A 20,866-nucleotide genomic window follows, 5' to 3' on the forward strand; every position below is an offset into this window, starting at 1 on the left:
AAACTAGATACAAAAATTAAACAACATTAATAAAATCACATTTCTCTCTCTATATTCTGTGAGGCTATTGCAATATTCTCTGAGAATCTGCTTTCTAAACATTTTTCTAAATAATTGTTCCACACCAACATATGCAATGTCGCAAATCTGAACCGATACTCTATGTAGGCTATCTAGTTTATTTTCGTTTTAAAGAATCGAAGAACCCCGTCACACAACTTTTAGCTATAGATGCGCTAAGAGATCTCATTATTCCTGGAATAACGCACAAAACAAACACAGCACGGGAGGCAATCGCTCACAGACAGTATATCTCTACCTCGTATGCCCACGATCGACAGGTTGGATGCTGAACTTAAATCCATAAAGAAGACATAATGTTCCTGTCCCGCCTATTCCCCGTTATATGTTCAGATCTGAGGATAACCGTACACATTTAAGACGGCATATCAAAATGTCTAAACTTGGTTTACCTGCTCGGGTTGGCACAAAGTACGCGCGGGCTGTGTAAGAAAATCCAAACTTTGAAGACTGGAAGCCTTCGATCGATTGTTAACGTCTCGTGAATGACAGACGCATCAGATCGGCGCGCTTCTGTCAAGACTGTCGGCGTTGAATGCTGCTGCCTGTCCTTCCCTCCCTCTTTCTACCCCTGAGAAATAAATAATCTCTGCTTTCATCTGGGTCTCTCTCTCTCTCTCTCTCTCTCTCTCTCTCTCTCTCTCTCTCTCTCTCTCTCTCTCTCTCTCTCCTGCTTCTCTCTCGCTCACTCGCGCGGGCACAACACGAATGAAATCGCCAAAAACGGCGCAGGTAAACAGGTTTGTAGAAATAGATGTCGCTCTGAACTCGCGTTTCGGAAGAGATTTCAGCGCGTTAACAGGTTTGTTGCACTTAACCATCGCATTGAATAGGCCTGCGTCGTTTTCCTGTAAACCACCTGGACGCTGTGATTTTGCAAGTATTTCATACTTTCTAAACGCGGTGATTTGCAGCGACTAGCAGATTGCGAGCGACGGGATTAGGCCTACTACATCGGATTAAACCGGTCCGCATCGACCATCATTTCATTATCTGCGCATCAGCATGGCGCAGTGATGAAAATCTCTCACGCGCCGTCCAGCTTTATTTTGATAAACATGGACACATTTTATCGCCCCATAAGTGGTCCACGGTGGCACAGTAACAATTGGTCAATGTGATCGGAGTTTCTTGACCCTTTGTGGTTCTGTGGGGTTTATGATGTCTTTATAGCTTGGCAAATGAAATAACACTGGCTTCTCAGCGTGTTAAGGCTATTTGCACGGCTCCACACCATTATGAAGTTCATCAGTCAGTAAGAGGGAGAAGAAGGGCCGGTGTCATCTTAATGGGATGAAGCATTGAACAACACAGAGATCAGGGCATCGATGTTCTACGGGGTCTTTAGTGTGCCAACGGGATAGGGACAGATGGCTGTGTAATTACTCAGGAAATATCCCCATGTATGCGCGTGCCGCCTCCTCTTTTTGAAAGCGATGATGTAGTTGTAAAAATTGACCCATTCCCCAAAGAGTCTGACCTTGATAGTGTAATCTAAAGAAACTCTTTTTAGACTAAGATGATATTTATGTATACTAAAAAGTGTGCTTTCTTAGAAAAACACCAAAAATATAATATAACAACGCTTAGTTAAAACAGTCTCGTCTTTGACCCACTGTCCATAAAATAAAAAGCTCTATAATTAGCAATTGGTTTTTAAGAAGGGAGAAAATGGCCACAATGGCAGGCCTGTGCGAGACAACCTATAATTGGACAGTAGGCACACCCATCGAGCCCGCTACACAGTGTCCCTGCATCATGCCTTACCATTTAATTGTAATAATTAAATTGCCCAAATGAAGTTGCAATACAATCCGAGTAAGAGATCACTACTTAAATGACATTATGTTTATAGAAGATAAATAAGAATGAAAGCTTTCAGTATGTGGAACGATTTTATTTCTATAGGCATTGTTTTCAAATATTCGTCACAAGTTTATTTGCTGTGCTGGAACTAACAAGGATTTGTCTTTTCTCAGATAGCCTTTCATGGTGAAATTTGACATTACACAAGTTCATACTGTGGTCTTTTTCTCAGAAAGATACATCCTTTAGAGATAATACAATTCTACAGTAACTGTGAAAATACGGTGAGGGAAATAATTATTTGATCCCCTGCTGATTTTGTAAGTTTGCCTGCTTACAAAGAAATGAAGGGTCTATCATCTTTATGGTAGGTTTAGTTTAACTGATAGAGACAGCATATAAAAAATAAGGGGAAAATTGTTATATAATGGTTATAAATTGATTTGCATTTTAGTCAGTGAAATACGTATTTGATCCCCGAGCGAAACATAACTTTGTCCTTGGAGGAGAAACCCTTGTTGGCAAGCACAGAGTTAAGACATTTCTGATAGTTGGTCCCCAGGTCTGCACATGTGTCAGAATACATTTTAGTCCACTCCTCTGAAAATCTTTAAGGTTTCTTGGCTGTTGCTCAGCAAATTGGAGTTTTAGCCTCCTTCACAGACTTTCTAGGACAATAGGGTCTAGAGACTGGCTAGGACATTTAATGTGCTTTTCCTTAAGCCACTCTTGTCTTGGCAATATGTTTTGGGTCTTTGTCATGTTATACGCACATCCACGACCCATCTTCAGTGATAAGGGAAGGAGGTTCTTGTCCCAGATTTTACAGTACATGGGCCCTTCCCTCAGCCCCTCGATGCGGTGAAGTCATCCTGTACCGGAGCAGACAAATAGCCCTAAAGCATAATGTTTCCAACACTGTTTCTCTGTAGCAATTGTGTCTGTAGTAAGCATTTCTCTCTCTCCAAAAACAGGAGTCATGTTTGGTCTCACAGCACTTTCTCCAAAGCCTTTTCTGAATCATTTTGATGTTCATTGTCAAACTTAAGACGAGCCAGGCGAGGCTTCTTGTGGCATAGCGTGTTACCAATGGCTAACTGTGGTCCCAACTGTCTTGAAATTATTAACAAGCTTCTTCTGTGTAGTTCTGGGCTGATATTTAACCTTTCTCATGATCATCTTTACCCCATTGGGGAAATCTTGCAGTAATCTCCAGACAAAGGGCAAATCATAATTATTTTGTATTTCTTCTATTTCCAAATAATCGCACCAACAGTTGTCTCCATCTCACCAAGCGTCTGTAACAGTTGTCTCCATCTCACCAAGCGTCTGTAACAGTTGTCTCCATCTCACCAAGCTTCTGTCTCAAGCCTATTTAAGGTTTGTGCAGGTCTACATCTGGTCTGACATCCCTTGAAACCATTTGGTGGTGGAGAGGTTGAAATGGGAGACAGATTTTGTTGGCAGGCATCTTCTATATACACAACAAGCTGACTTGGGAGTAAAGTGACAGGACTAATCTGTGGTCCATATAACCAATCTGTGGAACCAGAATTCTTGCTGGTTGGTATAGGATCAAATACTTGTTTCACTAACTGAAATGCAAATCAATTTATAACCTTTATATACATTTTCCCTGATTTTTTGGTTGATATTCTGTGTCTATCATAAAAAATATAGACCCTTCATTTCTTTGTAAGCAGGCAAAAATACGAAATCAGCAGGGGGTCAAATAATTATTTTCCTCATTGTATGCGTATGGTTGGTTAAATATAGTCCATATGAGACAAGACAAAAACAAGTTAAAGAGACCTAATTGTCAAGATGATGCTTTTTTTAACTTGCATATTGCAATGAGTTCAGAGGGGAAAAGGGTTGGCTTGATGTCCACTGCAGTTTCAGATCTAGAGAAATATATTTTCTCAGAAAATCAGATTTATCAGATTATTTGTTGTGGATTGACTTTCATATACACATTTTTTACCACAAAATTTTACAAAATATTATTTATTATATTATTACATTTACTATTATTTTAATAAACCTGGGTTTAGTTTTATGTGGACTATTTATCCTATGGCACGACTGCAAAAATGCACAACAAGAAAACTAACAGATATTATGTGATATTCATGTTTATATTGTAATATAAAATAGCATATGCAAAATTTGTCTTCATTGATTTTTTCAAAAGTTTTGCTATGTCACACCATAGGACACCTGCAGTTTATTTAGTCAAACATAATACCAAAAGAAGCCGATCTAGACCTGAATGTTTCCATTTAGAGCTGTTGCCTCTGTACAGAGAATGATAAATATTACTCCAATAAATCCAACTCAAAACAATGAATGGACAAAGAATCATATTGACTTATACTTATAAAGTTTTCTGATTGAACATTATGGAATCCCTCCCAGGCTAATGGGTGATTGGTCACGTGTACTAGATGACCTTAATTATGAAGCTATATTTGAATGGGGATGTAGGGCAGGGATTACTCTTACATTAACAGAGGTAAATCATAAAATGATACATCCTGTGTCACTGTAGTGTTAAGATCTGTGCTATAAGATCAACCCTGATCCAATAACCGAGCACATTCACAGTGTCGTATTGGTGTAACTTTCTTAATTGGCTGTTCGATGAGCGTTTATTGATTGTATAGAAGTGAGCTGTGCAGGCTCATTATTCACACAGAGGGAAGAGAAGTTCTTAGAAAAATGGGACAGGCTGTGATGGCGGATTTTTGGGAAAAGATGACATTTATTTTGAACACTCGATATTTTGTCTTTATTGGGATTTGTAAGGCTATGTGCAAAGCTGTCTCATCTGCAGACAGGGGTCTCCAATTAGCCTGCTCTCTCCTCAAAGGCCTTAGAAATCTACAATCTTACTCTACACGTATAGTGTATGTGTGTGTGTAGGTTTTTGTGCCTTGCACATATAAAAATGTGTGCTAATACGGGCTCGTATGCAGGCTTAGCCAACCAGAAACACATTCAATTTGTTCATTTCTGTTTTGTTGCATAGAAAAAATGCAGGAGACCGTAGATAAGAGCATTATAGCTTTAACTTACGTCCACATGGGGTCTCTGACAAACTACTCTATTGGTTGATTTTTTTATTTTATTGTAATACATTTGTTTAGTAAAATATTTAAAAAAGTAATGAATGTATTTGTAAATGTCGTTTATTTATTAAAACAATATTCAGTATATATTTATTTTACAACAATGGATCTAATACTCTTTTTTTACGTTTTAATAATCATTTATTAATTTTTATGTGCAATTCTTAAAGTGATAGTTCACCCAAAATTGTATTTATTCACCCTCTTGTCTTTCCAAGCATATTAATTTTCTCCTTCTGCAGAACACAGAAGATCAGTAAAAGAGTGAAAAGATATTTTGAAGAATGTTGATAACCGAACCAAAACCAGTGGAAGTCAATGGGAATCAATGTTGTTTGGTTACCAACATTCTTCAAAATATTTTCTTTGTGTTCTGCAGAAGAAAGAAAGTACGTAAATGGTGACACATTTTTCATTTTTGGGGGAACTTTAAATTGTAACAGCTGAAACCTGTTCCTGTTAAATTCCCTCATCAAGATCTGCAAAGAAAGCAGAAGAAGTAAGAGACTAGAAATTAATGTATTTATAAAATGACTGTATCCATACCCAGAGCAGTCTCTCTAGATTTTAGAGGTCACTAATAAAAAGAGGATTACCCTGAAGAGAGAACATCCAAACTGGGTCAGAGTGGAGGTTCTTTAACTTCGTAAGGTGCTCTTACAAAGACTGGCAAATATAAGAAAATACATTCAGAAACCCACAATTTGTATTGATGAAATGTTTAAAATACTACAGGGATTTTCTGCACCGTTGTCTCTCTCTCTCTTCAAATACTCTAAATACAACTTCCATACTGTAAAAGTATGTAAAACAGCACAAAAATCGAATAATGATATAACATCATGCATTAAAAGACAGGCAATAAACACACATTATATTTAAATGATTGTTGGTTTTGCACAGGCATCAGCTTCCCTTTTATTACACCTCATATCAATTTGTCAGTAACAGGTTTCTGGACAAAAACATTTCCTTCACACGCGTCCCACTCAAGGTTCTTGTTTTGTATCCAGTCTGGCTCATCAAATTTTTTGCGAGAAATGTCAGCTCTAACCTTTCACTCGTGCGCACACATGCACACCATCGGCACCTTCTTTAGTGTTGACTGAAGCTACGGCGTACGCTTTTGTATGTTGTCTCTCTCAAACTATTCTGCTGACCTTGAGTTTGTATTATCAGGGGAATAAAAGCTGTGCTGAAGATCTCAGAGTCATGGTAAGGTATGAGGGCGACTGATTGAAAGCGGTTTCCATCAAGCACCGAGCTTTAATAAGTTTGGACAACAGGCACGCAAAACCTATGAACTAGTGAGAGAAAGAGAGAAAGTCTAATCTATAAAAGTATTCTAAGGACTGAGGCCTTGGATACTGTTGCTGAAATGAATGTGTTGCCTTAATGTCAGAAGCAAATGCAAAATAACAAACGTGTCTATTGAGAACAAAAATCTGAAGGTGGGAATCTAAGATCATGTCTTAGTTACAGCCCGAAATTATGCATTATGAGCAGAAGCGGTGAAGACTTGAAATAAGACGTGAATATCATTCCTGACTCATAGGTCCGGGCTAAATAAATAAATATTTCAGTGTGTATGGAACAAGTTCTTGTAATGCAAAAAAGTGTCTAGTGAGGGATCAGATCTCACCAACGGGTATAAATACTACAATTCCATTTCAATCCTTTGCACTCCTAGGAATGATGTGCAATCAATAATCAATAGGTTTGAATTAAATGAACTAAATTATTGATAAACAATAAAACAAATTGATTTCCAGTATGAATATTGAGATGTTTTATTTGAGTAGGTAAAGGGATGAACAGACCATGTTTACAGTTCCGGCCATTGGGACAGATCAGGGCACAGATTGGTCTTGTGGCCAGGGACCAAACAGAAGCAGAGTGAAGAATGTTCCAACTGTGTACATGTGTGGCCCACTGAGATGCCCCCTTACATAAGCATTCAGAAATCTCTGACCTACAGTATATTACACCACTAATTGAACCTATTACATCACGCTCGTGCCATGTAATCCAGCCTTGGCGTATTACGGTTGAAAAGTTGGAATTTTCTTCTGAAATATCTGTATCTATTACATATGATTTGTTAAATTCAACAACACCACAAAATTGCCTATTGAGTGCAGCTTTCGGGTTCTGTCTAATGTGTTTCTCGTGAGTGATGGACAAGCAACGTTTTTTGTGTGTGTGTGCCAAGAAAGGCCAGCCCGTATGTGGCTTTAAAGCCAAATGCTACAAAACTGCAGTTTTGAGTTGATCTTGTGTGTGAACAGCAGATGTTTTTAATGAGGACACTACCGGCACATATTTCCAACACCAGCTCTTTCGTTCAGTGGTATTTTTCACTCTGTGTTATTTTTGGCTTTAGTTTTCAGGCCAAACTTGCAGAAGCATCCTGTCAACGGGTGGACAACACCCTTTTTATAACACTGCCATCTAGTGATGATAGACAACTAGCTCATCGTGAACCTAACGTTTTAAAATATCCAGCAACCCTGTTCAGTTCCATTATATTTATGGTGATTTGCTTCTGAAATCTTGGATGTCCAAATTCGAAGAAACTGTACTTATTAAATGATGTAATACTGTGTAGCACTTTTTTAATCCTTCGTGTTGGTTTGCAAAATCCTGTGGCAACATAAAAATCACTAACTGTGGAGATTTAAGGTTTTAAAAGGATAGCAGCGATATGTTAAGCCATTAGACCAACCAACACAGAATTCTGCAGAAAATGCAACTTTGTCATTTAAATCTGAGAATTAAGAATGAAAACATCAAAAACAGACTGTGACTTTATTAACACAGTAATACATTAAATCATTTTTAATTAAAACATCTTATTTAAAATGTATTTACGAATCTAAAATACAAAACCTCTCAGACTTTTGCTCCATAATAAGAGACTCAAATGTTGACCCTGACCCCAAACACATAAAAGCTTTTTTCAGCAGAAAAAGCTTTTGAGAGATTTCATAAAATAGTATGGCAGCTAGCAACCTTTGGTTCTATGTGAGGCCTTGAATGTTTTGTGAAGTCAAAAAACCTCTTTGCATTCAGCAGGGTTTGCGCTGTGTGCTGACTTTCTTGTGTCCCACATTAGCGCTGCTCTGACCATGACCACAGGACCACGGTTTATGTTTTTATCTACAGGTTATTGTTTTCAAGACCACCACCTGTCAAAGCAAGACTGCCAAACAGTCATATTGTTAAATGGTCAGAGTAACATCAATAATTCTTTAAGCACCTTGTAGGTCTGTTCGCTCTGAAGATTATAAATAAAAGCAATGCAACTAAAGATTAAAATATATTCACAGCGCATTTATTAATCTTTAACAAGAAATTGTGTGTGGATAAAGGTTTCTTGTCAAGGCAGTCAAAGAGCAAACACCCATTACCTGGATGCTTTACTGCTACGTAATTCTCAGTATGCACTGGATGGACACTATTTAACCACAAGAGCATAGCCAAATTCATAAAGGCAATAAATTAAAATAGTGGAAAACTCAGCTGGGCAGATTTCTCAAGTGTAAGTGATAGAGGTACCAAGAAATGTATTCCCTGTGGTTTTGTTGCACTTGCACCATACTCCACAAGCATCATCTGCAGGGGCAAAGCTCCCCTCCGCCTGCAGGGGGCCCTAGATAGTCAACTCGAACTGTCTCTCATGTCCTCTTCCTAGTCAAACTAATTTCCCCTCCCCCATTTTGATACTGCTCTGAAGATGAGCGCAGGCCTCCATCAGCCTCTCATAGTTCTTTGTGGGTGATGTCTTCTCTCATCCACACATAAATCTAATAATGACAGAGGCAACGTGGGCTGCTAATGATCTTTTGAAGTAAAACTATTGAAAAAAGCTACACTAGATGTTAAAATATAAAATCCTCGCTGCTTAATTTAAATCCCAAAATATGCCGTGTGATTTAATACATACCTTTTCTCTTTTTCCATCACACAAATGTGGACAGTCAAAGGAAATGAGAGATTCTTTACAGACTTGGTGGACGCAGACTCTATTTGATGCCATCTTTGGAGGCTGCATAAAGGCATGTCCTAACAGAACATCTCTTTGTTGTCTGCTAGGATGACCTCTGGTACTGATATAATGATCAATACATAAAGACAGCCATCTTTCAATGACAATTTAAATGGTATCCAAGAAAGTGGTCTGAGTTTTCTGAGTGGTCTATTTTGTAGATATTTACAGAGATAGTATGCCTAAAATTCTTGAATTCTTCACTCACCCTCATATCATTCCCAGCACGAAGCAACACAGTCATCTATAATATAGGATAGCTAGTTTAAGTTGCATTCTATGGGTTGTTAAAATATATCAGTGAAACTGGCAGGCCACAACCAAGTACACTAAGAGAAATGAGAGAGAAAAAGACAAATACAGTCCAGGGTTATAGCATTGTGAAAAGCACAATACAGCAATTTATTCAGAAATGCTTGCAGTGACAAAAATGTAATAAATGTGGGAAAACAAAACAAGCTGGAGGTCACGTATTTTAACATACAGAAAGTTAGACTGAACACATGTTCTGAATTAAGAGGTCCATTTAGCCAAAAAACCTTCATCAGATGCTGAACCAAACACAGTTCATTCTACTTAACACAATGCTTCAGGATCAAACAAAGTAACATTCTCTCTGTGTTGGGCTGACATGGATGTATGAAAAGCAGCTCGGAACGCAAAACACAACTTACAAGATTGTAAATATATTCATTAAAAAAGACACTTTAAATAGAAACAGGCAAAATAAAAGCAAGAGATTATGCTCTCCTTAAATTGAAATTTTATACTTGTATATATTCTTAACAAAATGCTATACTTTAAATAAAAGTAAAAAAAAATATATAGACACCAAAGCCACATCCTTTGTCTATGTAACCAAACAAACATCTGACGATTAAGCGTGAGCACCAAAGAAATATTTTTACAGTGAGTACACCTACACATCTCTTTAGAAGACTGTACAAATATACACTACCTGTTCGACATGGTAACATAATAATTCAAGAATACCTGTGGCTCCAATAAACACTCCGCTTGTCACATAATAGTGGCCGAACAAACTGGTTATGTTAAAGAAACTAAAGGTAAATCAGTATTTTCCTTCCCTATGCTCAAAGAAAGAAGACCCCCAGCTTCACAATCTTTGCATTCATAACTGCTAAATATGACTTTTTTTGCCTTTTAAATGGCTTTGAGGAAGGAGCATATCCTTATAGCTACCGTCTGCAACCGAACGTTCAATGAGGCAGCATTGTTGGTGTACGTTAAAAGACAATGTGCATTTTAACAACCCTGTTTTGTAATCACACCAGTCGCTTGGCCAGGCGAATCTGATTGTTCAAGCTCATTTGCGATAAGTGACTGGCATTCGCCTTTTTGATGCTGTCTTTTGCTTAACACGTCAATTGACCCATAACCGTTTTCGTTGTGGGTTTCCTCCTTGATGTCGGAGTCACTCCCATCCACTTTATTATTAATCTCGGTTTCTTCACTTTTAACCAACTGTGTATTTATCCTAGAATTTTCTAACTGTTGTACAACATTCTCATTATCACGATCTGAGTCTACATCAGTTGGTTCTGACTTGACGAGTGCTTCCGATTTGATCTCAACGATGGCCTTTTGACCATTCGAGTTGAGTGAAGCTTTGGCAGACAACCTTTTTAAAGCCCCCTGCTTCTGTTGTGGGTCACCGTTGGCTGTCGCCATCTGCTTCAAGCGAATGGAATTTGCAGATCGGCCTATACGAGTTCTAGAAGTTCGTCTTATCGGTTCATGCTTGTGTCCCTCAAAATGCCACTTTGAGTCAAAGTTCATGGGATGACGCAAATTTACAACGTCTTCCATTTTAAATCCAAGTAAAACGCGAGCATTTAGCGATTCGCAATTAAGCGCACAATTCCTCCGACGATTTGAGAAGTGGCTGGCGATGTCTGACTTCCAAAGCCAGAGGCTAGACGCAAGCTTCTCTACCTCTCGTCGAGTAGGGTATGGCTGCCTATTGAAGTACTGGGTGAGGAAAGCTTTACGAGCTTCATACGACTCATTTTCATGACCCTTTGGGTCCAAGGCGAAGACCACAGTGTCTTCTTTGTCTGTTGACACCGGTGGGCTTTGCTCACTTTGGTCATCTGTCCCAACTCTTTTTTTCTTTGGCTCAGTTTGGTCAAAGTTTGCTAAACCTGCACGTTTGAGGCCAGCCCCCTGGGCCTGCGTGACTCTAGGAGAGGGAGCGGGTCGGCCGTTCTGAGCTTTGCTGACACCGCGGCAATGCACTAGATGCAAGGTGATGGTGGAAGCCGTCATGTTACTTGTATACACCCCAAGGCAGTGGATACACTTGTAGGTCAATTTCTTCTCCACAGGATGAACTGTTTGTATAACTTGATGCCTTTCACGCAAATGGTGAGCTAGAGAATCTGTGATAGGTCCCTTGAGAATCGAGAAGCAAAGCGGACAAAGTGTTTTGCCGATATCTTTCTTGTAAGGTACAGCCGTTTGAGGGGTAGTTTTAGGTGGCATTGCATCTGTTGAGGCATCTTGAGGTATCTTTGGGACTTGTGGCGTAACATGTTTACACACTTGAGATGATGGCAAGGTGTTATTTTGCGCATGGAATGCCACCGATTCCTCAGGAGCATCACGCATGTTATACGTGGTGACGATCAGCTGGACGTTCTTCGGATTTCCCTGCTGGAGTGTGAGGTCGAAAGTAAGCGGAGAGTCCATGCGTGGCTCGACTGATTCGTTGGGATGCACCCCTCGCATGTGTGTCACCATTTTTTCGACATCGTTGAACGTGGCTCTGCAGTGCGGGCAGGAAAGGCCATGAATCAGCATGTGGTTAAGAAGTGTGTCGCTAGGTAAGTACCGGTTGCAGTATAAGCATTTGCTTGTGAAATTGTGAATTTTCATGATGTAGTTGGCAACCGCCGGCACCTTTTCCGCTTTATGCTCCTTTTCGAAATGCGAGCTGTACACGTTTTCCGGGAAGAGCTCATTGCAGATGGTGCAGATCTTCCATTTCTGAGTATACGATGTGCCAATGATGGAGTTTACTTTCTTAGGGGTAACAGATGATATGGTGGTAGCCGCTGCCTGAACGCGTGAGGTCAGCTGAGGGATCTTTAGTATGGTGGATGCTGATGCAGAGCTGCGCAGACTGCCAGCAGGGATCTGAGGTTTGCTTGTTTGAGACTGCTGTGGTATTGAAAGTTGCACCGGTTGTCCTCCGATGGTCAAGGACTGGGTAGTCCCTGGCTTTAGACCAAACGCAGCCGGTTTCAGATGAACACCTGACAGTAGTCCGGTTGTGTTCAAACTTCCTTTTGGAATGACAATTCGACTGAGCTGTTGAGCGGATAATGGTCGAACCCCAGCCGTCACTACGGCACCCCTTGGCATTATACTAATGACACCCTTATCCCCTTGAACTTTAGGGGACACCATAATTACAGGCTTGGCCCGGGGTACCACTACATTTGTATGTCCAATCATGGCAGTCACCTGGTAACCAATACGTTCGTGGTCTTCAATGACATGCTGCACAAGGGCTTCATAGGTACGTGGAACAAACAGGCATCGTTTGCAATGGATGGTTGTGTTTGTATTGTTGGCACCACCAGCACTGCTATTGGAATTGGCATTGCTCACTGTCCCATTGGTTGGGGTGGTCTTCTCACCTGGCCTTACCAAGTACGGCGCCGCCACATGTTGGAAATGTTCCCGGTAGATATGCTTGCGCACCACATTATATAGTGGGTCCCTGTAGGTGCATTTTTTACAGTAGTAAACTGCCTGTTCTATATTATCCCGTGTCTTGTCCAGGCGAGCACCATCCTTCAAGCCAGCCCCTGTACCTCCAGCATTCTGGCGCACAACATTAGGCATGTGAAACAACCTAATGTGTGTCTCCAATGTCTTTTTGTTTCCATTGTAAGTGCAATAGGGGCAGTTCAAGAGAATGCGATTTTCAAAGTCCTCACTGTGCACATTGCGAAAGTGACTCTTGTAGGCAGAGAAAAACTTGGAGGAGAATGTGCATCCTGAACAACAGAAAGGCTTTGAGCGGTACTCCTGGGAAGACAAAAAAAACAATAAGTCATTACAATTGGGATTTGCCCATGATCAGAAATCTGACAAAAGACTATGAAAATATTCAGCTTTACAAGACTTTAACTTACTTGTGATTTGGTCAGTGAGGGATCCCACATGCCAACATCGTCCCATGTGGTGTTCTTAATGTAAAACTCATTAGGAACATAATCTTTGTAGTCCTTAAGAGGGGGAAAAGGAGCACAGAGTGAGAAAGAATGTAGAATGTTGTCTCATCACAATAAGATCAAGGCTTCATAAAATACATATTTTGTGCATATAAACAGTGTAGTACAATGTGTAAAAATGAAAAGTAACAAAGACTGAGAGATTGCAAGTATGTTTATAAATTTGTGCAGTTCTGTATAGAACTTAATCTTTGCTCTGAATAGTTGCATATATTGTTGCAATACTTTTTCTATTAAGGTTTAAAACAGGTATGCTGTTAATCAGAAAAATGCCGTTATATGATTTTGCAGATACTGAAACGAATAATTATCAATAACAAAACAATAATTGATTAACAATAACAAAACTTGCCCAAAACTCTATAAGTAATAAAGCTTTGAACTCAATGTATTACAACATAAAATTGATAACTTAAATAACTTAGAAAAGAAAACAACACTATGCAGTTACAGAACTACATATTGGCTGTGGTCTTTCAAAAACTTAATGAACCAATGACAACAATAGTTAATACTATATTCACAAGTATAAAGATTTTTTTATAAGACTTCAATATAAAACCACACAGCTCACAAAGACATTCGTTCACCGTGGTGCAAACAAGATATTATTGAAGACAGCAGAAACAGTCAATGTGCTTACACACAACTATGAAACTGACAAGATCAGAACAACACAGGATTAACACTTTTGTAGACACGGCGTAACATTTAAAAATGTGCTTGATCTCACACATTCCACATATTGTTAGACTGGAGGTAGCACAAAACCATTTATGAGGCGAGTCAGATGGTTCATTATTGTATGGATGTAGATCCCTGCTAAAGTAGACATTTAACTTGTGTGTATTAAACATCAGACAGACTTACATCAATATGCTCCTTGCAAAAGTCCAAGCCAATGTCGGTCAGCACTCTTTTCACATTTTTCCTCGATTTCCTTAGACTGCTGAGGTTGTTGACTGGGAGTTGAAACATTCTGCCCACCTGGAAACAAATGAATGAATTCATTAATTTGGGCACTTAATGGAAAAGTTCACCTCACAATCCAAATTGTGTTGTTTTTGACTCACCCACATGACGTTCAAAACTTTTTAAGACCTCCAGGCGTCTTCGGGGACACAAATAAAGATATTTTAGGCTTCCTTATAGACATCATGGTCCAGAAAAGTACTAAAGACATTATTAAATTGGTCCATGCGCTCATAGCGGCTCAATTGAATACTTTGTGTGTAAAAAACAAACCAAAATAACAACTTTGATCGATATTTCCTCCTCTGTCTTGCAGCAGGAGCAAGTTCTCCTGTCTTGCAGTCTATGGTACGCGTTCAAGAGAGCATTCGGTTTGAGAATATACCGATAAAATTGTTATTTTGGTTCGTTTTCGCATATAAAGTATTCTTGTCACTTCCAAACAATTCAGTTGAGCTATGAGTGGATGGACCAGTTTAATGATGTCTTTAGTACTTTTCTGGACCTTGACAACAATTATAACCATGATGTCTATGAGGAGGCCTGGAAATCTCTCGGATGTCACCTAAAATATCTTTATTTGCATTCCACAGATGCTTTGAGGTCTTAAAACCTGTGGGTGAGTTAAAAATAACTAACAATTTTGAGGTGAACTTTTCCTTTAAACATGCTTCAAATGCAATACTCATTACCATAATGAACATGTTCAAGCCATGTTTGGCATAATATCGAATAATGCCAATTGTGTATGACAATCTTGTTACACGGTGGTGATGGTCATTTCAGCGACCTGTGATCTGGTCATTTCAGTAATCCAGATAACGCTAAACGGTCAGTCTGCGATTGCATAAAGATCATACAGATGCCTGTCCATTGTTCATCAGAAGTTCACAAGGGTCACTAAGATCAAACAAAAACACTAAGGTCTGAAGCAAAATAAACGTGTCATTACCTTCTAATTACAGCTTGTGTAAATGAGCTTTTTACTAAATACAGAACACGAATGCTAGCTTACTATTGACACACCGTATCACTTCCATTCTTATGACCGCACACAAAACAAACCCATCCAAAGAAGTCGTCACCACAGAAATGGGGTCAAAGATCAGCAGGGGTCAAAGGTCACGATCAGAAAAACCTGAATTAGCTGTTGGGCATACACATCACCGTCTGCTCTGCATTAAGAAGAAACAGCAGTTTTACTTCAGAACCAAATTGGGGGCTCTCTCACATTGGATGTGTTCCTTATCTCCCTGACTGTATAGATGGCGCTAGAGAACTAGTCCTTCCTCCATGTTATATAAGCCTCTCCCTGTTCTGCCTGCCCTTTTTCCGCTCTCTTTTTTTGTGCGCTCTTCTGCATTATAATCCTGGAATGGCGCCTCCTGTTGAGGCAGCAGCAGAGGCCAGACTGTTGTAAACCAGATCTTCACTTTGCGTTAGATGATGGTTATGTTTTGATTTGAATATATACAAACACACAATGAAAACTCAAAACAGCATATATATCAGATATTATAAAAAGGTATTAGCCGTTACATTTTCATAGTAAACATAACCGAAGGTCTTTATTGACGTCCTCGTGGACCCCTTGGATCCAAATAGTAACGAACTTAATGTAGACAAACAAAACGTCATCAGCATCTCAATGAAATCTATGGCATAACAAACACAGCTTCCAGAGTATCACTGCATAGGTTCATATTTGTGGAGAAAAACAACGACATAACACGAGGCGTCTAAGCATTACAGTTTAGCTCGCTTTACTCCGACTTTGAATGAAGCCGTAAATATGTTACAATCTAAAGTATATTTGATCACATTGACCGTTTACAGTTGCATACACGCGATGCATTATAAACCAACCACACAGAGCAACAACAACCAAAGAATGACAACACACCGACGAGCAGAGCAACGCAACGCAGATCAGTCGACTAATAACAGAGCAATAAGAGTCGCACGTTGGTTTGTTTAGTTTGTTGACATGTCAGAAGTGACAAGACCCTGTAACGTGCCGCCTTACGTTCTCTATTAAAACACTACATACGCTGAGCTGACAGGTCTGCTTGGTTAGCGCATCATTCAACATTTCAAAGCAATGAGAGATGTAACGCAGTAAACTCACGTCTAATTTAGGTCTGTCTATGACAAAGGCTAGCAAAGCGCCCCGTTTACAGTTAACTGTCCAGAAAACTTACATCACCAAGAACTTTAAATCCGCGACCTGGTGCACCGTCCAGCCTTCATCCCTTTAACTTGCAGCAACTGCATGAAACGCGACTGGCTACGTTTCATTTTGATGTTTCCCTACTACGGAGCGTTCAACCGGGCTTTCGTGGTTAATTTCTCCCGTACGGCTCTCCGCTGTTTAACTGTATCCCACGCGCGTGTCCGAAAGAGACTTTACCTGACTAGCACAAAGCAGACGCCAACAATCTTTCCCTCTTCTCGACCCGAGCGACTCACGAGCGGACACACCACGCCGAAAGAGGGAGCCCGACTCCTGTCACGGGCCGACCCGGAGCTGTCTGTCTGCCGGGGATGAGCTGCTGCATCTAGCAGCTCCTGTAGTGCCTGTGGTTGTCTGAGGGTCTCCAGGAGGAAGGGGGAGTGTGAACCGCCGAGCGCCCGCTGCGTTTCCGACGATGCACAGTCCACCCAGACGCGCAATGACGATGTAATTGAGAGCAATTAACGCAACCCGCCATCCACTTACAACAATACGACCCGGTCCAGTACCTATACGATCCAAAATGGCGTGTGAAAAAGGGCGGAAGTGACATGTGTGTTTGATTAGCATAAAAAAGCATTGTGAGCGTTGGGTCAGAGAATTTGTAATGAGAGGTACGTGGTGACCGTCAATCAAACCCGTGCAGTCATCCAATTACTTACCTGAATTTCCCAAGGCCTCCCACAGAGTGTCTATTTGCGCATGTGATGTTATATACAATGCTTCCAATACTGGTGTAAACAGCCCCTGAGTGCAGTTACATGAAAAGAACCCATAGGGGGCGCCACGGACTGACAGTTGATTGGGTAGAGGGCCGATGCGTCAATTCTGCATCTGGTATCTACCCCCGCAGAGAGTCGGATGTATACAGGGCCTCAGTACCCAACGAGCGTCGGACTCAGTGCTCAGGTGGTGGCGCTGTAGCGCTTGTATACATAACTCACCGGGACTACTTGTGAATGTGAAGTGCTGGGGTTGCAGACTGTGTGCGACGGTGATTTCCCCACCCACTGGGCCTTCAGCACTGAAAAAAAGTCCCCCACCACCCCCTGGGCCTTGAGCTCTTCCTCCACCCTCCCGGTCCGCTCACCTTGATGCTGGCAGCATCAAACTCATTCCGAGTAGTTCTTACATTATGATACATTCATTGAGTGCCATGCGAATCTGCACATTGTAAACCCATGAAGAAGAGAGTAATATGGTAGGATGTAAGCATTTGATTTTGCAGTGACTCTGGCGCAAGTCCAAAATCTTTACATATCATTACATTTTTAAGTATGCTTCATTAACAAAATATTTTACAAGACATTTTTATTTCAGGGCATACATCTCTAAGATACAAAAATGTTTCTCTGGAAATAAAACACACGGATAACTTTGAAAATGTGACAGAAATAACTCAATATATATGAAATTAGAGTTTAAAATGTTTCAATTTGGTCCATTTGGTTAAATTTTAGAAACGATTGCTGACATTTTTGATGTATGTTTCAAAATACAGTTTATAACCATGTAATTAACAAAGACAAATGCACAGAGCCATAAAACAGACTTGCTTTTAAAAAAATATGGAACATCATTGATTATACAACTACTTGTTGTTGAACATGTATGTCCATTACATTGCAACGGCGATAAGCACTGATCTAAACTAACACAAATGAGAAGGTCATGTAGTGGCGAACAGAGTGAGCAATCCTTTTAAAAAGGAGACAATTTCATTTCCACCCAACTTGGACTCCCCATAAACACGGTCCACAAATGAAATAGGAACCTAAGTAACAGATAAAACCACATGTCATGTACATAATAAGAATAATAAATGTATATGCAAAAGTTATATAGTAATTATGGAATAGAAGTCTTATTATAGTGTAGTGAAATATATATATATATATATATATATATATACAAATTCTTAAAAACATATGACTTTGTTATTTAATAAAACAAGCAATCTGACCTCTCCAATTGTATAGCCCAATTGTCTAGCACGGACAATCATCTCCATTTGAAAAACATAGCCTTTTGACACACACCGCGCTACCAGTTTTTCAAGCACCTCTTTCTTATACAGCCTGAAACACACAATATTAATATTATACGACTATTAAATACATTCATGTATGTGTTATTATTATTAAAAAAACATTGACTTGGTTAACCATACCTAAAGCTTCCTGTAAGATCAGATGCTCCTGGTCTGAGCAGCACTTGTGTGACGAAGTTTGCTCCTCGACTAAAAAAATAAATAAATGTAACAATGATTTAATTTATTCAACAAAACTAATTAAATGTCACAAAGTCATAGCTGCTAGACATCACCCATATACCCAGTACTTCACCCCCGACTACAGCCATGGATAAATCATTACTGTGATTACAATTGTTATTTATTCATGCGCCTGTCAAAAATCACAATAGCTGTATTATTGCACTTTGGGCTCAAATAGTATGTTTTCAAAGCCAAGATCATGACTTTGTGTTAGAGAACGTTCAGACGAAAAACATTTTTAACCACAACCCTTTAAAGGTGCTGTGTGTTATTTTATTTATCTTCAGAGGTGATTAATACATAATATTGAAGCATTATGTTTTTATTACCTTAGAATGAGCTATTTCTATCTACATACAACACTGGTCCCCTTACATGGAATTGTCCATGTTGTTTCAACAGTAGCACAAAACGGACAAGCTGCTCTACAGAGCGTGTTTCGAAAATACGTTATCTCCTTCGGCAAAGAACCAACAACATATTTGTCCTGCGAGAGCCGCCATTAGTGCTTGATAGTGAAGTGTGGAGTGAGCAACCTCACCACTACATAAGGCTAAAATCTCCAAATTGCTCTTTTAAATGACATTTCCCACTTCCCAGCTATCCCGTTTGTTATTAATGCAGGCACAAATTGTCACCTTAAATTTATAATCACATACCTGATTAGTTTCCTTCGCAGGTCCCAACCATATACGCCACCATCTCCTCTGTACCTTGTGCCAGACACCAGGTCATATCCACCTTCTTTCTGTTTTCTGAACATTTAACAGATGCGTATAAAATTCTTGCAGCTAAGCCATGAGGCAATAGAAAGACAGTTACTTACTCGATGAATTGCGGGATAAATTTTGGCTGCAAGAACAAAAAACAAACATTACACAAATTGCACACAATGTTTTGCTTACTAAAGGTTCACACAGAAAGGCATTTTAAATCCCCCAAAAGGAACTTACATGATGTGAGAGGTCTGCATCCATAATGATGACAAAGTTTCCAGTAGCATGTTTAATACCGTGGATGTAAGCCGTTCCTGAAAATATAGTATATAGAGTTATATAGTTAACTTGACTCCTTTCCCCAAAGGGCTAAATAAACAAACATACACAAATGTACCTAATCCCAGTTTTTGAGCACGCGGTCTCAGGATCTAGAGAGAACAAAGTTTTAATGATTTAACTACACACGCAAAGAGATGGAAACGAAGCGTCACAATCGACTCACAATCTTGTCAGATCCGTAAATCTCCTGCAACTGTTCACCGATCTGCAGGGTTCCGTCTGGACTGCCATCATCAATCACTATAATCTCGTAGTTGTAACCACTGCATTAAAACATACAATGTAATAAGACATTTTACGTCTACGTGAATGGAAAAATGAATGTTTTAAAAACCAAACAAATAACTTAATTCTCATAATTTAGCGTAGCGAAGTTTGGCGTAACCATGTTGTTGTTATGATGTTGACACTGACAGCTCATCACAGCAACATCTGTAACATAACTCATTCTTTCTCCTATAGACAACACCAAACAACACAATTACCTCTCGCCGAAGTACTTCACCAACAACCACACAATCAACGGTAGGTTTTCTCGTTCGTTGTAGGTTGGCAGCAGTATAGAATACTTGTCAGACTGCAGCTGGGTCTTCGCATTGCCTCTTCGGCTCGCCATGTTGGCGTCTCCAACGTCAAATAAACACCGGAAGTGTTGCTTGCAATGTTGTCCGTGAAATCCACCAACTAGTTCCTTTGGTTCCGCTGATATTTCTAGTTTTTTTAAACGATACAAGCACTGTGAGCGAAATATAAAATGAGTATGGTAATAATACTACTACTACTACTAATAATAATAATTATATGTCATCTATTCTGAAAGACTTTGCCTATTTTTAATAGAGATTATTAGATACGCTTTTTATAGTGAAGCATTGATTTGTTTTAATTTATTAAATCCAGTATTTTTAAATTAACATGATAAAATAAGTAATTTGGGATTATTAGTGTGCATGGTATATATGTAATTTTGCACGTATCTAGTCAAATATTAAACATG

General features: G+C 39.5%; 3 protein-coding genes across 6 annotated transcripts in view; all 3 read right to left on the reverse strand.

Moving 5' to 3' along the window:
• Positions 1-1,042, reverse strand: part of camkvl (CaM kinase-like vesicle-associated, like) — a 30,636-nt gene extending 29,594 nt beyond the window's left edge. The window contains exon 1 of the mRNA XM_079478854.1: positions 474-1,042. The gene's annotated coding sequence lies outside the window, so the exon portion shown is untranslated. The remainder of the gene's footprint in view (positions 1-473) is intronic.
• An 8,390-nt stretch (positions 1,043-9,432) lies between these two features.
• adnpb (activity-dependent neuroprotector homeobox b) lies at positions 9,433-17,289 on the reverse strand. 4 transcript variants are annotated; one of them, XM_079478434.1, is made up of 4 exons: positions 17,199-17,289; positions 14,202-14,318; positions 13,233-13,325; positions 9,433-13,125 (listed from the first exon to the last, which is right to left on the reverse strand). In XM_079478434.1, the coding sequence occupies exons 2-4, from the start codon at positions 14,307-14,309 to the stop codon at positions 10,333-10,335; spliced, it is 2,994 nt and encodes a 997-aa protein (XP_079334560.1). In that variant the 5' UTR covers positions 14,310-14,318; positions 17,199-17,289; the 3' UTR covers positions 9,433-10,332. The 4 variants fall into 4 exon arrangements, with proteins under 4 accessions (XP_079334560.1, XP_079334559.1, XP_079334561.1 ...); XM_079478433.1 differs by lacking the exon at positions 17,199-17,289 and adding an exon at positions 16,714-17,080; XM_079478435.1 differs by lacking the exon at positions 17,199-17,289 and adding an exon at positions 16,505-16,972.
• A 231-nt stretch (positions 17,290-17,520) lies between these two features.
• Positions 17,521-20,556, reverse strand: dpm1 (dolichyl-phosphate mannosyltransferase subunit 1, catalytic). Its single transcript, XM_079477480.1, has 9 exons — positions 20,355-20,556; positions 20,033-20,132; positions 19,925-19,958; positions 19,765-19,841; positions 19,638-19,663; positions 19,471-19,566; positions 18,707-18,775; positions 18,500-18,614; positions 17,521-18,310 (listed from the first exon to the last, which is right to left on the reverse strand). Exons 1-9 carry the CDS (start codon positions 20,483-20,485, stop codon positions 18,206-18,208), a joined length of 753 nt encoding a protein of 250 aa, XP_079333606.1. The 5' UTR covers positions 20,486-20,556; the 3' UTR covers positions 17,521-18,205.
• Between the last annotated feature and the right edge of the window lie 310 nt (positions 20,557-20,866).

The sequence above is a fragment of the Barbatula barbatula genome (genome assembly GCF_947034865.1).
Source record: "Barbatula barbatula genome assembly, chromosome: 17".
NCBI lineage: Eukaryota > Metazoa > Chordata > Actinopteri > Cypriniformes > Nemacheilidae > Barbatula > Barbatula barbatula.

What these genes read in the sequence shown, in the direction of transcription:
- adnpb (XM_079478432.1), bottom strand. Translation starts at nt 14,342, where the DNA reads ATGAATTCATTCATTTGTTTCCAGGTGGGCAGAATGTTTCAACTCCCA. An exon ending in TTTGCAAGGAGCATATTGAT is followed by an intron (nt 13,326 to 14,201) that starts GTAAGTCTGTCT and finishes CCCCCTCTTAAG; the next exon opens with GACTACAAAGATTATGTTCC. An exon ending in CCTCACTGACCAAATCACAA is followed by an intron (nt 13,126 to 13,232) that starts GTAAGTTAAAGT and finishes TTGTCTTCCCAG; the next exon opens with GAGTACCGCTCAAAGCCTTT.
- dpm1 (XM_079477480.1), bottom strand. Translation starts at nt 20,485, where the DNA reads ATGGCGAGCCGAAGAGGCAATGCGAAGACCCAGCTGCAGTCTGACAAG. An exon ending in TTTATCCCGCAATTCATCGA is followed by an intron (nt 19,567 to 19,637) that starts GTAAGTAACTGT and finishes TTAAATGTTCAG; the next exon opens with AAAACAGAAAGAAGGTGGAT. An exon ending in TGGGCTATACAATTGGAGAG is followed by an intron (nt 18,311 to 18,499) that starts GTCAGATTGCTT and finishes TCTGTTACTTAG; the next exon opens with GTTCCTATTTCATTTGTGGA.